At 42.1% G+C, this 15,823-nt stretch overlaps 1 protein-coding gene and 1 pseudogene across 1 annotated transcript; both read right to left on the bottom strand.

Annotated features, from left to right (window-relative positions):
• LOC121646913 overlaps window positions 1-15,823 on the bottom strand; it is a 143,334-nt pseudogene that overhangs the window by 98,080 nt on the left and 29,431 nt on the right.
• Window positions 876-2,353, bottom strand: LOC121647159 (stonustoxin subunit alpha-like). The gene is made up of 3 exons (XM_041996347.1): window positions 2,343-2,353; window positions 1,670-1,719; window positions 876-1,538 (listed from the first exon to the last, which is right to left on the bottom strand). The coding sequence occupies exons 1-3, from the start codon at window positions 2,351-2,353 to the stop codon at window positions 988-990; spliced, it is 612 nt and encodes a 203-aa protein (XP_041852281.1). The 3' UTR covers window positions 876-987.

Raw genomic sequence — 15,823 nt, 5'->3', positions numbered from 1 at the left:
CCTCAATGGGGGCAATGTGACTCCAGGGATCCTCTGGGCAGCCCTCACCACCCTCCTCAGAGACTTTGAGCTGCTGCTGCTCTCGTGCTACAGAGAGATGCTGCTGGTCAGCTCTCTCTCCATGGTGCCTCTGCAGAAACTGCTGAGGATGGACCTTTCACCTCTGCAGGAAGTGCAGGCGCTGGTGGGCTTTTTTACAGAGGAGGAGGTGAGCAGGGACCAGGTGAGGTTGTCGGCTACGTCACCTCCCAGGAACTTAATGTGTGGGAGGATCTCCACAGCAGCGTGAACAGGCCGTCCATCACCAGATCTTTGGTTTTTTCCACATTCAGGATCACGTTGTTGTTACTGCACCAGTCCACAAAAAGTCTCACCTCCTCCCTGCAGAGCCTCTCCTCACCGTCCTGGATGAGACCCACCACTGGTGTGTCGTCCGCTTACTGGATGGTGTGGGTTGTACCGTACTTAGTACAACAGTCGCAGGTCATCAAGGTGTCAGTTTTAAAAGTACATGAAGAGTCTACATTTCACATATAAAGTCAGACATTTGGAGACAGAATGAAAAATGAAGATTGTGGTGAATAAAGAGGCAAAAAGTGAAAAATCAATAATTCAACATGTGAAAATGTCAGAAAGTCCAAATAAAGACAGAATGAAGCAAACAAACTAAGAGTGAAACACTGGGAGGATTTTCATTTCCAGCATCATGAAGTGAAACTAACTGCAGCTGACATGAAGTGAACACAACATCCTGATATTCAGTGTGAAGCTTTGACTGGAAACAAAATGTGGATCCTGGAAGAAGCACAGCTTCCATCTTTAAAGGACTGGAAGAGGAAGAAGTTTCCAAGGAATCATTTAGAAGAGTTTCACACAGAAACTGGTTGAATCTGAAAAGATGTTTCTGAGTGAAAGAGACAGACATGTACAGACTGAACTATCTGTTCACCAGTCAGAGTTTCTCTGACACGATCAAACTCTTTACACTCAACACAGAGACATCCAGGAACCAGACAAGGACCAGAACCCAAAACCAGCATAGAGAGGATGAGTGAATGTGGTGATGAAGGTGTGGAGGTGGATCAGTGAGTCAGAGGAGACTCTGTAGAAGGACAGAGAGCCAGCAGGACAGTCCACATACACTGCTACTCTGTTAGAGACAGAGGAGGAGGAGGAGGAGGAGGAGGAGGAGGAGGAGATGGGTGCTTTTCTGTTATTGTGCCAGACAGAGTAACCTTCATCATCAGAACATTTTAGATTCCAGGACTGATCATTGAATCCAAACCAGCAGTCTCTGATGTCTCCTCTCCTCCTGATTTCTTTATAACACACTGATATATCAACATCTCCTCTCCACTCGACCTCCCAGTAGCAGCGACCAGTCAGAACATTTCCACACAGCAGCTGAGGCCTGTAAAATCTGTCTGGATGATCAGGATATGACTGAATCTCCTTCACACGTGTCACCTTCCTGTTGTTGTCAGACAGTTTAAGTTTTCTGTCCACTGTGTTCATGTCGATAGTGAGTGGACAGGAATCTGATGGAGAGAACAAACACAATCCAGCTGCAGTTATTGATCTATTGACACTTTGATGCTGACTGATGAATGAGTGATGGGACAGTGTGAAGATGGTTGAATGTGATGAAATCAATAAAAAACACACTTACACTTCCTCACACCTCCTGGTTTCAACCATGGTTCTCCAGCAGGCTCCACCCTGAAAGGAGGAGGGGGGTCAGAGCAGCACCGTCATGCTAACATGGACATTACATGGCTCTCATACACACTTTGTTCTACACTGAGAAAGGTTCAGATTTATGAAGCCATGTGAACATTCTTCTCTTTTAGATTGATTGATTTGTTAATTCCAGTGTCATGTCCACATGGGCTTACAAGACACTATACAATATAAATCTAGACAATTCAAAGATGGCAAACAGAAAAAGAAAAACCAGAAAACCAAGAACAAGTCTCGTGTATCCATCAACTTATACAACAACAACAAGATAAATCAAAATATACAAATGAAAGGATTGTGTTCTTATGTAGGAAACAATGTTTTCTGTCTTAATGTCCATCCTGTGTCAATAAATCTAGCTAAAGCATGAATCTCCTCCTTGAAGAACCAACTCAACATATCATACTCAGACATCCAAAACAAATCTGCTTTCTTCCTTTGTACGTTTTCAGACAGAGATTTCCTCAGTTCATCATACAGCGGACATTGGAACAAGAAATTAAGTTTATCTCCAACAACTTCAAGATCACACAAAACACATATACACTGTTCTTCAGGTACACCCTTATACCCACTCACTTCAGTCGCTAGGGGCAACGTACCAGATCTTCATTGTGCACACAATGACCTCTGACCTCTCCCTAAGTGTAGCGTCTTCTATATCTAAACCAAGCTTAGCCTGTTTGATTTCGTGGGCCAAGTCATTTACATAGAAAGTAAATAAAGTTGGGAAAGAACATCTCCTTGTTTAACTCCAAACAGAGCAGGAAACCAATCAGTTCTAAGATTATTTACCTGAATACAAGCAACGGGAACGTTGTACAGGGATTTAATAGTACCATAGAATTCACCTCCAATACCAGAAGAGATCAATTTATATTCCAAAAGATCTCTCTTTATCCAATCAAAAGATTTTTTAAAGTCTACAAAACAAAGTCTCTTTACCCTCCTGTAACCTTGCTCTCACAACGGAAGACAAACCATGCATGCCCTGTTTTCCCTGAAGCCATTTTGTTCTTCCACCATCATACCTGGAGACTCTAGGAAATCATTTCATCTACTGTTTAGAACCCTATAAAATTCCCCGTTTGAGATGAGATGTTTGAGATCAACCTGAGAGCATCATGTCCAACCCTCTCTACAAGATCCAGAGTAAACCTTCAGTTCAGTACACGTGTTAATATTAACATGGGTGTCACAATATAATCCACTACAGCCTTTCCCCTGACAGAAACAGAAGGAAAGTTTTCATTTTCCAGATTTAATCTGCCATTCAGCACACAACATTTTCAATCCTTCAAGAAACACCAAACCATCTGTTTTACGGTCACTTTGAGGAACCATGATAGTAGCCTACATTAACTAACTGGCGTTTCTTTTCTTGCTTAGTATACTGCAAATATCTAATAATCAGCGGCAACAGAAACAGCAGAGAATAATTGTGATGTCTTCCTACGTCACTTTTAGTCTATTTATCCAAAACGGCCCATACAGCATCCATGCTGCTGTGTCCACCGGGGTCTCCGCACTGTTGATCCACTGATACGATTTTGGCTTGTTTAGGATCCGACTGGCCAGCTACTTTGAAAAACTTCAGCAGACTTACTTGTATTTTTTACACTTTTTCCATCTGAGTGAAAACTAACTGCAATCTCAAAATCATTGCACGCCTGCGTAACGTGATCCTCTCCCTCCCTCCGTTTCCGCAACCTAAAATTCGCCTTAGAATACCTCTAAATTATGCAAACACAAGATTTTTTGTGTAATCTCAATGGAGAATATACAGTAACAAAACAGAAAACTATTCTAAACACGAAACAAACATTTATTTATCTACATTATTATTTAGGTGATTTTTTGTAGTAACACAGCAGGTGGGGGAGCCAATGAAATACGTTCCGGATCCAACTATGGCGGTCTGTGAGGAAGCTGCATACATTTCCTCACTAAGTAGGTGCTCAGTATGAGACCACACACCTACATGCCCTGCATACACTTTGATATCCTTTTATTTGTGTTTCTTTAGTTTTTGTTAATGTATTTATCCACTAACATTGGATCCTATTAGGTTGGGTAATACATTGGGTTTGGATTATTTTCAGTATGTGTTTTTGTTGCTAATCTCTCTCTCTCCCTCTGAGGTGGTTTGGGGAACAGCACCTTCATGGAGGCGCGCCCATGAGGGTGTTAACCAGGGCCTGGTGTGCTGAATTGGCTGATTTGGCACGCACCAAGTGGCCAGAGAAAGGGGGGAGGATGGGATGATAGTGTTTATTTTTTGTATTTGCTTTATTGATTTATGTAATTGTGTTAAGTTAAGCATTTGGGTTAAAGGGGGTTGTAATGGTGTATTTGGTGGGAAATGGTGTATGTTAATCTGTGGTAGTGTTTTGGGAGTTACAATTGTATATACACCCGTTTCTGTATGGTAATGGGGCTGACTGTAGGTTTTTATGCACTATGTAAATATGTAGGTGGTTGGCCTTGTGAGGGTCGGTCAGAGAACGTAGGTGTATACGGCTTATTGTAACTGGAGATCTGTGAAGTAAAAATCCTGAGCTCAGTGAAGACTGGAGTTGAAGTGTGTTCTGTTCGTCTTTGCTGGAATTACTCCGGAGGAAGTCGGTGTTCAATCTCTTTAAAGGATTGAGAATCCGTATGGTGGGAGCCTCAAAACCTAACACGGTCCCAGAACATGTTTCCGGCTGGATCAGGTGTCGGCTCCCGCATCAGGGGATACAATTATTGTGTTGTGTCTAGCTTTAATTTCTTCATTGTGCTGGATTTCACCTTGTAAACTTAAAATGAACAGCGTGCTTGTTGTTCAAGTTATTGTTTGAGGGTTGTTGTTCTGCCAGCGAGGTTCTGCTGAGTTTTTCTTAGCTTTTAGTGTGATTAATATATATAAGATAATTATTATATACATACATATATATATATATATATATATATATATATATATATATATATATATATATATATATATATGCTCACCACCTGCAGGAGGGGCCATAGGGGTCGGGTGCAGTGTGAGCTGGGCGGCTGCCAGAGGCGGGGACCCTGGTGGTCTGATCCTCGGCTGCAAAAGCTAGCTCTAGGGAAGGAAGGCGGGGAAGGAAGCTGAGCTGGTGCGCGAGGTTGAGCGGCTCCGACTAGATATAGTTGGACTCACCTCGACGCACGGCTTGGGCTCTGGAACCACTGCCTTCGAGAGGGGCTGGACCCTCTTCCATTCTGGAGTTGCTCCCGGTGAGAGGCGCCGAGCAGGTATGGACATGCTCATTGCCCCCCAACCTGTACGTTGGGGTATACCCCGGTGGATGAAAGGGTAGCCTCCCTTCGGGTGGGGGGACGGGTCTTGACTGTTGTTTGTGCTTATGCACCAAATAGCAGCTCAGAGTACCCACCCTTTTTGGAGTCCTTGAGGGGGGTGTTGGAGAGCACTCCTTCTAGAGATGGGATTTATGGCTCTTTGAAGGGAGCCGGATCTTGAGGAGCCGTTCCTTTCAAAGAGCCATTCAAAAGACTGGCTCTTTCTCACAATATCTTACAAAATTTCACAATATATAAGAATGACAAACAAAATCAAAATAAATATATAAAATCTGCTATACAAGATTAAATAATTATAGGAAAAATATAGATAAAAAAGGATAAACCTGAGAAGTCAGTGCAAATTCTAGTAAATGTTTTGGATAGAACTCACAGTATTTGTTTCCAAACAATACACTCTGCCCATAGATGCTTCATATGAATTGGACTTCTGTGATTTCACACGTTATTTTATTTTCATTTTAATCAACTGTACAGCTGTACTACTTCTTCTTATTTACTTATTTATTCATTTATTTATTTATTCAGCCATTTTTAGCTGTGGGGGGGGGGGGGCTTGGTGTGTGTGTATACGTGTGTGCGTGTGACTGTGTGAAAGATTTCATTGAGTGTTTTTATTCTTACGTTTTTAATCATGTAAAGAGCTTTGTGTGTCCTATGGCATGAAAAGAACTTTATAAATAAAGTTTGATTTGATGAAGGCAGTGTCAAAAATTTGTATATAAAAAGTCTCACAAATGAACGGCTCACAGCTGTGAATCGGTTCCCATCGTTCATTTAATAATAATAATAATAATAATACATTTTATTTTAAAAAAGCGCCTTATCAAAGCACCCAAGGACACTGTACAAACATAAGACACTAAAAGTAAGCAAAACATTAAAAGCACAAAACAGAATAAGTGATAGAGGAAGGAAACACTGTGGAAAGATGTATATGGACTTAGGGGGGATAAGACTGTCTGAACAGATGAGTTTTGAGTCTGGATTTGAAGAGAAGGAAGGAGTCCACTGTACGGAGATCAGGAGGGAGGGAATTCCAGAGATGAGGAGCCGAGCGACTAAACGCCCTGCTCCCCATTGTTGCCAGACGTGCCGGGGGAACGGAAAGCTGATGGGTATGGGAGGAACGCAGTGTGCGGGAAGGGGTGTGTGGATGAAGGAGATCAGAGATGTAAGATGGAGCCAAGTTATGGAGTGCCTTAAAAGTGATGATCAGTATTTTGTAGATGATCCTTTGTTTGATGGGGAGCCAGTGGAGTTGTTGCAAGATGGGCGGGAGCGAGGCAGATGGTTGAGTTGAGAGGTAGAGCTGGGTGTCGTCCGCGTAGCAGTGGAAATTGATATTATATTTACGAAGGATGTGGCCGAGTGGGAGTATGTAGATGATAAAAAGGAGGGGGCCCAGTACAGAACCTTGGGGCACTCCAGCGGAAACGGGGTAGGAAATAGATTTATGAGATTTGAGTTGTATGAACTGTGTTCGATCAGAGAGATATGAAGTAAACCAGGCTATTGGGGTGTGAGTGATGCCAAGAAATGAGAGTCGACTTAGAAGAGTAGCGTGAGAAATGGTATCAAAGGCTGCTGTGAGGTCCAGGAGAATGAGGATGGAAAGCAGTCCAGAGTCGGAAGCCATGAGTAGGTCATCAGAAATTTTGATAAGTGCAGTCTCGGTGCTGTGGAGGGGACGGAAGCCAGATTGAAACTGCTCATAAATATTGTTGGACAGCAGATGATTATGAAGTTGAGAGGCAACAGATTTTTCTAAAATTTTGGAAATGAAGGGGAGATTAGATATGGGACGAAGGTTGATGAAGTTGGTTGGGTCATTTAAAAGAGTTGTTCAAAGGAATCGATTTGTTCATGACCGCCACATCTCTAACTCCTTCCGGGGACTCCCTCGTTCTGCTGGGGGATTTCAATGCTCACGTGGGCAATGACAGCGAGACCTGTAGGGGTTTGATTGGGAGGAACGGCCCCCCTAATCTAAATCCGAGTGGTGCTTTGTTGTTGGACTTCTGTGCTCGTCATGGACTGTCCATAACCAACACCTTGTTCAGACATAAGAGTGTCCACATGTGCACTTGGCACCAGGACACTCTAGACCGCAGTTCGATGATGGACTTTGTAGTCGTGTCGTCGGACTTGCGGCCGTATGTTCTGGACACTCGGGTGAAGAGAGGGGCGGAGCTGTCAACTGATCACCACCTGGTGGTGAGTTGGCTCAGATGGTGGGGGAGGATGCCTTGTCAGGCCTGGCAGACAGATTTTGGCCTGTGGGGCTCCAGAGGCAGCTGATAGGTATTGGCGAGCTAAGCGGAGCGCAGCTTCTGCGGTCGCTAAGGCAAAAGCTTGGGCATTGGAGGAGTTTGGAGAGGCCATGGAGAATGACTTCCGGACGGCTTCGAGGAGATTCTGGTCCACCATCCAGCGGCTCAGGAGGGGAAAGCGGTGCTCCGTCAACACTGTGTACTGTGGGGATGGGGGGCTGCTGACCTCGACTCGGGATGTTGTGAGGCGGTGGAGGGAATACTTCGAAGACCTCCTCAATCCCACCAACACGTCTTCTGATGAGGAAGCAGAGTCTGGGGTAGCTGGTGCTGGCTCTCCTATCTCTGGGGCTGAGGTCGCTGAGGTGGTTAAAAAGGCCCAGAGTTCCTTAGGGCTCTAGATGCTGTAGGGCTGTCTTGGCTGACACGCCTCTGCAGCATTGCATAGACATCTGGGACAGTCCCCACTGGACTGGCAGACTGGGGTGGTGGTCCCCCTCTTCAAAAAGGGGAACCGGAGGGTGTACTCCAACTACAGGGGGATCACACTCCTCAGCCTCCCCGGTAAGGTCTATTCAGGGGTGCTGCAGAGGAGGGTCCGTCAGATAGTCGAACCTCGAATTGAGGAGGAGCAGTGTGGTTTTCGTCCCGGTCGTGGAACAGTGGACCAGCCCTACACCCTCTATGGGGTCTTTGAGGGGGCATGGGAGTTTGCCCAACCAATCTACATGTGTTTTGTGGATTTGGAGAAGGCATTCAACCGTGTTCCCCGGGGACTCCTGTGGGGGTTACTCTGAGAGTATGGAGTGCCGGACTCGCTTGTACGAGCTGTCCGATCCCTGTACGACCGGTGTCAGAGCTTGGTCCGCATTGCCGGCAGTAAATCAGAATCGTTTCCAGTGTGGGTTGGACTCCGCCAAGGCTGTCCTCTGTCACCGATTCTGTTCATAACTTTTATGGACAGAATTTGTATGCGCAGCCGAGGTGTCGAGGGGATCCGGTTCGGTGGCCTCAGGATTGGGTCTTTGCTCTTTGCGGATGACGTAGTTCTGTTGGCTTCATCGGGCCGTGATCTTCAGCTCTCACTGGAGCGATTCGCAGCCAAGTGTGAAGCAGCTGGGATGAGAATCAGCACCTCCAAGTCCGAGATCATGGTCGTCAGCCGGAAAAGGCTGGAGTGCTCTCTCCGGGTCTGCGATAGATTCACGAGTGAGAGAAGGATGGAGCGGGAGATCGACAGGCGGATCGGTGCGGCATCCACAGTGATGCAGATTCTGCATCAGTCTGTCGTGGTGAAGAGGGAGCTGAGCCAAAAGGCAAAGCTCTCGATTTACCAGTCGATCTACGTTCCTACCCTCACCTATGGTCATGAGCTATGGGTAAAAACCAAAAGAACGAGATTGCGAATACAAGCGGCTGAAATTAGTTTTCTCCTCAGGGTGGCCGGGCTCTCCCTTAGAGACAGGGTGAGAAGCTCGGTGATCCGGGAGGGGCTCAGAGTAGAGCCGCTGCTCCTCCACATCGAGAGGAACCAGATGAGGTGGCTCGGGCATCTGGTTAGGATGCCTCCTGGACGCCTCCCTGGTGAGGTGTTCCGGGCACGTCCCGTTGGAAAGAGGCCCTGGGGCCGACCCAGGACACGCTGGACGGACTACATCTCTCGGCTGGCCTGGGAACGCCTCGGGATCCCTCCGGATGAGCTGGTGAATGTGGCTGGGGAGAGGGAAGTCTGGGTTTCCTTGCTTAGGCAGCTTCCCCCGCGACCTGACTCCAGATAAGCAGAAGAAAATGGATGGATGGATGGATGGATATATATATATATATATACATATATATATATATTAGTATTTTAAGAAAAATTATTTTATGTCAGTGATACATAAAAAGTGGAATCAAGGTTGACAGGTTACAATAAGTATTGCAATTCATAAAACAAGTTAACCTTAATGCTTTTACATAATAACCAGATCCTTTACCAGACTGATAACTTTAGCCAAGACTTTCCCAACAACAGGGATGCAATGCTGCCGTGCTTTACTTAACTGCTGTTGGGCAGAAACCTTTTATTTCTATATTTGATCTTTTTTCATGAATTGATGATTTCATGATGAACTGATACTTCATCATACAGAAACGCCCCAAAAAAATAGCAAATCTATAAGTTCAACATATAGCAACACACTGTAAGCTTGTTGTTTGGTTATTTTCATCAATAATTACATAATTAAAAGGAATGGTTTTAGACTGCAAACGTTTCCCAACAGCTAATACTTTCTGATCTACTTAGGGTTATGCATCGCACAGATAAAGTGCTAACTGTGGAATCAATTGCTCAAAAAACGCGAAGAGCAACAACATCTTTACTTTGGTAACTGTGGCTTTATTTCTGAGAATTTTCTGAAGTGCAATACTACACCCTGGACATACACATTTATGATATTATGAGCATTTTCTTCACCCCAAGTTCCGGTGAAAAGTAGAAAACCTGATATTCCTTTAGATTTATCTTACACACATGATTACATGCTAAATTCCCTGATTTGTATGTTTCACTTCTTCAAAGTGGCCTACACACAGAAACTGTAGAAACTTCATAGAGGTGAGGTATGAGTCTTTCTAGTTAGAGTGGAGAAGCAATTCGCAATCTCAATGCATAATGTGCAACACTTTGCAATGTCATCAAGCTTTATACAGACGATAATGTGTGAATATACCAAGACAAAGAGGACAAAGTCACAGATATATTTGCATGTCATCCATTGTTAGGATGGGCACAAAACCAACTTTTCATCCTTATGGTTGTGCAATCTTTTGTAAAGTGAAGCTTTGGATCCAGTAAGAAGTTAAGCATCTTACTACATGTGGATCAAAAGAACCAGCATTGAAAGACAGAGGAGAGCCTACAGAGTACGTCAAGCATAAAATCACTAGCCGTCTCCAGAGTTTCTTGAGTTTGATCGACATCATCATGTTGCTCTCCATCACTCAGTGCACAACCGAGCAAGACCGCAGGGCTGACCCAAGTTGCAGCTTGGCTGTTTATGAGCTGATGGCCTTCATTTCAGTTTTGTTTACCAGAGCAGCAACATCCAAAGTGAGAGCGGTGAGTGATGCTTGGTCGGAGCATTTCCTTGTGCCAGCCATAAAAGAAACAATGCCTCCAAACAGATTTCAAGCGATCATGAAACACCTGTGGTTTGATGACAAAGACACCTGCAAGGGGAGTGTGAAAAAGGATAAGTTTGCTGCTATCTCTGACATCTGGCAACATTTCATCAGGAACTACATGTTGTCTTACAAGCCAGGACGACACATTACCGACGACGAACAGCTTTTCCCAACAAAGGTCCACTGTCCTTTTATCCAATACACTGCATCCAAGACTGACAAATTTGGAATCAAATTTTGGATCGCAGCAGATTTGGAGACCAAATTCATGTACAGTGCCGTTCCATACTTAGAAAAACAGGCTAACAGGCTCCTGCAAAGAAACACAACTCTTCTTGGCACCATGATCAAGAAAAGATGGGAAGTTCCACCCCCAGCCAAAGATGCTTCACGATGCGAAGAATTCTCCACACAGGGGTTCACATCTGACAGTGCTTTGCTGACGGTGTTTGCACCCAAAAAGAACAAATCTGTCTGTATTCTCAGCACCATGCACTAGAAAGAGGAGATTGAAGAAACACGCAAAAGAAAACCCAACACTGTTACCGACTACAACCACCTGAAGTGTGGTGTTATGACCAGAAAGTACATGCCTACACAGTGCGTGCAGGAACATGGAGGTGGTCCATCGCTGTGTTTTACAACATGCTCGATCTGGCAGCGATGAACACACACGTGTTGTACAAAGCATGTACAGGGTCCACTGAAAAAAGGCAACTTTTCTTGGTTCACCTTGCAGAGGAATTATGGAAGAGGTTTCTGCAAGAGAAGGCCCTGAAGTTGAAAAAAAGTTGCAGCTTCAACAAACCCAAGGACATTTCCTCAGAAAAAAGCAGAGTCAGGTGCTGAAGAAGAGCAACAGGAACCACAGAACTGAAAAGTGTTCACAATGTGATACATACACATGCCACAAATGTAGGAAAGATAAACTATGGGTTTGTGTAGACTGCTGAACTGGACAATTTTAACTGAGCTGTTGAACGTGGCAATGCTGTAGGGAATGTTTTTTTTATTCTGCCTGCTCACCTACTGATCCACCCTGCTGCTGACTCAACCGCTTCATCTAGGAACCACACAGCCGAACACCTGGACTCTACCACTATCATCAGAGAACTCATGCTCTCTTGTTTGAGACTTTGTGTACAATCTAAACTCACTCAAAATTACAAACTGTAATCCACGACCACTGTCAAATAAAAGAAATAACAATTAATTTACTCAATGTTTTATTCAGATATGTTTCAGTTGTGATGAAAAATATAAAAAAATATATAAAAAGTGAAAATGACAGTAACTTCTCTTTACACAGGATCTTTACAGTTATTGTAACAGTGGCATTAAAACTAAACAGATAGGTAGATAGATATATACATTATTAATCCAGAGGGAAATTCGTGTGCTGCAGCTACATAAATAAAAAACTAAAAGGCATGTTAGAATAAAAACCTCACAAAAACAAGTCATAATGGCACAAACCTGCATGGTATAGTGCAGTAAAACATTTATCTAATGTAAACAGAAAAAAGATTCTATCATCTCTATGGATCTGAACTGAAGGGAAGTTTGGTGCAGCTTGCACTTGTAATCTGGGTGGGGGGGGGCAACACGCAGTCGACATAATTTGAAAAACAATGGGTCAGTAAGTGTGGTGATTAACTATGGTAGAGGGAGGGGGGACTGCAGGAGAAACTGAAAATCCTGGTAATTCTAGTGTTAACAAACAAAGACATTCCTGAGTTCACCTCTGACACCTCCTCTGAGGCTAACCTAAACTTACGGAGTGTTTCCTGTGGTTAATGGATAATTGTCTTTGCTGAGTTCAAGTGATACTTTCTACTACTGAAGGTTGTTGTGTTTGCTAGATCCATGTGATACTCACAGAAACATTTCCTTATGCCTAAATTTGTTCTTATATCTAAATCTAATTATACTACCTACATAAATAATTAGACACTAAAACACCAAATAAACTGTTTTGATTATTTTACTAAGCCAATTAAAGACTGAAATGTCATCATTAATATACATTTAGTGTGTTTATGTTTTAGGTTTATACAACCTGCTCTGATCACTTGGATGTTACAATGACTTCCCTGCTAATTATTGACATGACTCATCAGTTTTCACACAAAACATTAATTGGCTGTTATAATGTGGAAGTTTCTTCTACTTCAGTTCTGAGAGGAAATTCAGGTACAGGGCCCATCAATTCCTACCACAATATAATATAATATAATATAATATAATATAATATAATATAATATAATATAATATAATATAATATAATATAATTTACTGTTACTGTTACCAAACCAAAAGAAATGTTACAAATGTGGTAAATGCAGTGGACACCATTTGTTTTTGTTTCTAAAAGAAATATTGTTGTTGATAAATGACCAGAAATGCCTGATGTGTCAAATATGATTAAAAATAATAACAGGCTTTTAATGCTATAAAGTTTCTAGCTGTCATTGTGTTAGTATAACCCCAACAGAACTACAGGGAGAGATGTTTTTATCCCAAATTCATATATGATCATTCTTAGTTCTGCACATGCTGCAGCTGACTGTAATCCACAAATTACGTGCCAAGGTTTGTTAGATTGAGGGACAGGAATACAAGTGTCACACAATTTATCGTTACTGAAAATATATTACATCCAAAACAATCAAAGGTACCAGCAAACAGACTTGTTGATTTATGTCTTTAATAATGTTACATGTCCATTTAAGTGTGTAGCTTATGCATGTGACAGGAAATAAGTCAGTGGTGTTTATGTGTCACCTCAATAATGATGAAGTTGTGGTTGTCTGTAGCTGTTCTTGCCTTTTGGCTGTACCGAGTCAGAGGTTAATGTCCCTTCATTAGTGTGGTTTACTCGCTCATGGTGTGGTATTTACATAGTCATATGCAAGGTGTATATTATTATCCTGGGTGTTTATGTTATGTAGGAGGTCAGATTTCCAATTAAAATGTTTTCATTCGGACCATGATGATGCAGCAGAACACTAACTGTTTATTTCCTCTATACAACATATTAGGTTAAAGCAAATTGCTGATACAAACATAAACTAATCTGGGGCAAACATATCTTTTGTTAATGAGAGAATACTTCAAGATGTGAAGGACATGCCACAAAAAAAGTGGACAGGTGGGGTGATAAACCCTATCATACAACAGGACACATTCAGCTGTGGTGTACTGGTGATGCAGGTGAGTTCATACTGTAAGGTGTTTATTGTTTGTATTACAACAGTCTGACAACACATGATCTTTCACTTCAGTGCATAAAACATGTTTTATGAAAATCCCAACATGTTTTGTATGATGGCCCAGATGGACATGAAGGTGGTGGAAAACCACCCTTATGTCCCCGAAGACATGAACATTGACACATGAAAAGAATCAACGTCATCCAAGCGATGGGAGATGGCAGTTGACATTCTGGAGAGCTCAGGTGTGTAGATGCAAGAAAAAGTTAAATAAAAAATAAAATCAGTTTAATTAAACTGTAACTTTTATAGTGAAATATGCTGTACAGGCTTTTGTTGCAGTTTTTTATGAAGACAGAAACTGTTCAATGTGTGCAACAGACAAACCCCCTGGAGGCGCCAAAGACAGTGTGGGTCAGTTATTTTGTTTTATACAACACTGGTGTAGAAGGTGATTACCACAACATCACTTCCTAAAAGACTCTCAATGCAATCAGCATGATCTAAACAAATCTATACATTATCAGTTTTTGTATATTTTGTACATATTTTATATGTCAAAAGTTGCCAGATGAGTAAAATGGTCTTGAATGTGAAGTTTAAACTGACCTAGATGTACCACGTCCCATCTGCAATGAACAATGTGATTCCTGTTTTATCAGATAATGACTAAAGAATTAATAATATCACATGAGATTATCTGAACTAAGGTGAGTAAGTGTATGTGTAAGATTTAGTTGCTCTTATTGTTTGTTAATTACATTTTAGATTCAGACTCGTGAAAACGATGGTTCCACCAACTGTGCCTTGGCATGACTACAACACTCCTCAAACGGTTTAAGAAAGGAAGATGGAACTGCTTTCTCTGTTGCTGATGTACATTTGTAAGTCTCAAAAATATATTTTATTTTTAAAAAACACAGTACAATGTTTTACTTTAGACAACTGAGACACATACCATAAAATATTCCCTGTAAAAATGTAAAATGGTGATAAATCTATCTTTCAAAAAATCCTGAGCCTGAACATTTTTTAGGCGTTCCTCAATGTACACTGCTAAATTTCAGCACAATATTATCACACAGAACACATTACACCTTTTCCCACAATAACGTCCTGTTGAATTCAGGACTTTTTCTATTTCAGTTTCTTTTTCTAAATTGGTTACAAGCAAAAATGTCCTTAGACAGAACCGGATTTGTGGTTATGGTAAAGCAATATATAAAAATCATAGTACTAGTATAACTCCATGTGACTATAATGTTGTCCTCACATATGTAATGCTTTTAATATCCAAAAATAAAGTTCATAAATAGTCATTTACAAAGTGAATATACTACTATACCCTGTGCTGGAGTGCCCATGTTAATTATCTGTGCTGCAGACTAGAGAAAAGGCTTAATTTCTTACACAGATTCAGGCTGTTTGGGGTCTGACCTGAGATCATGCTCATTTTCTATGAAGCTGTTCTTGGTAGCATCATCAGGTACGGTATGGCTGCATGGTTTAACACTTTAACAGTTCAGTCTAAATCTAGACTCACAAATATAGATGAAAGTAATTTGGTTAAATATTCAGCAAACAGTAGCTGTTCTGTACTGGGATGACTCAGCACAGTCAAGCCAGCAACAGATACAAGCTGATGTCACATCCATCGCTGATCAATACATCAATTTGATTTCTATCAAGTCTGACAAAGGCTGGAATTGTGACGTGTCTGACAATTAAGTTTAACCATCACTCATTTACAGAATTCTACATCTACACCCTGACTGTAGCAGCAGTGATGCACTTCTACATGTTCTTCTACATCAGTTTTAGGCCCTGTTCTTTTTAATTTGTATATGCTCCCTCTTGGCAGCGTCATCAGGAGGCATGGAGTAAACTTCCACAGTTATGCTGATGATACTCAGCTGTACATCTCCATGTCTCCTGATGACACGAGACCAATGGATGCCCTTTTCAACTGTATTTTAGACATCAAATCCTGGATGGCAGAAAACTTTTTACAGCTTAACCAGGACAAAACTGAAGTTTTAATCATTGGTCCTGAGGCTCAGAGAGAGAAACTCTTAGCTAAATTACAGGCATCCGCAT

The sequence above is a fragment of the Melanotaenia boesemani genome, chromosome 10, assembly GCF_017639745.1.
Source record: "Melanotaenia boesemani isolate fMelBoe1 chromosome 10, fMelBoe1.pri, whole genome shotgun sequence".
NCBI classification, from domain to species: domain Eukaryota; kingdom Metazoa; phylum Chordata; class Actinopteri; order Atheriniformes; family Melanotaeniidae; genus Melanotaenia; species Melanotaenia boesemani.
The sequence above is the reverse complement of the archived record's forward strand: the minus strand, read 5'-3'. Positions and strand labels throughout refer to the sequence as shown.

Coding starts and splice junctions, on each gene's coding strand:
- LOC121647159 (XM_041996347.1), bottom strand. Junction 1,539..1,669: donor ACCAGGAGGTGTGAGGAAGT/GTAAGTGTGTTT, acceptor TCTCTCCATCAG/ATTCCTGTCCACTCACTATC.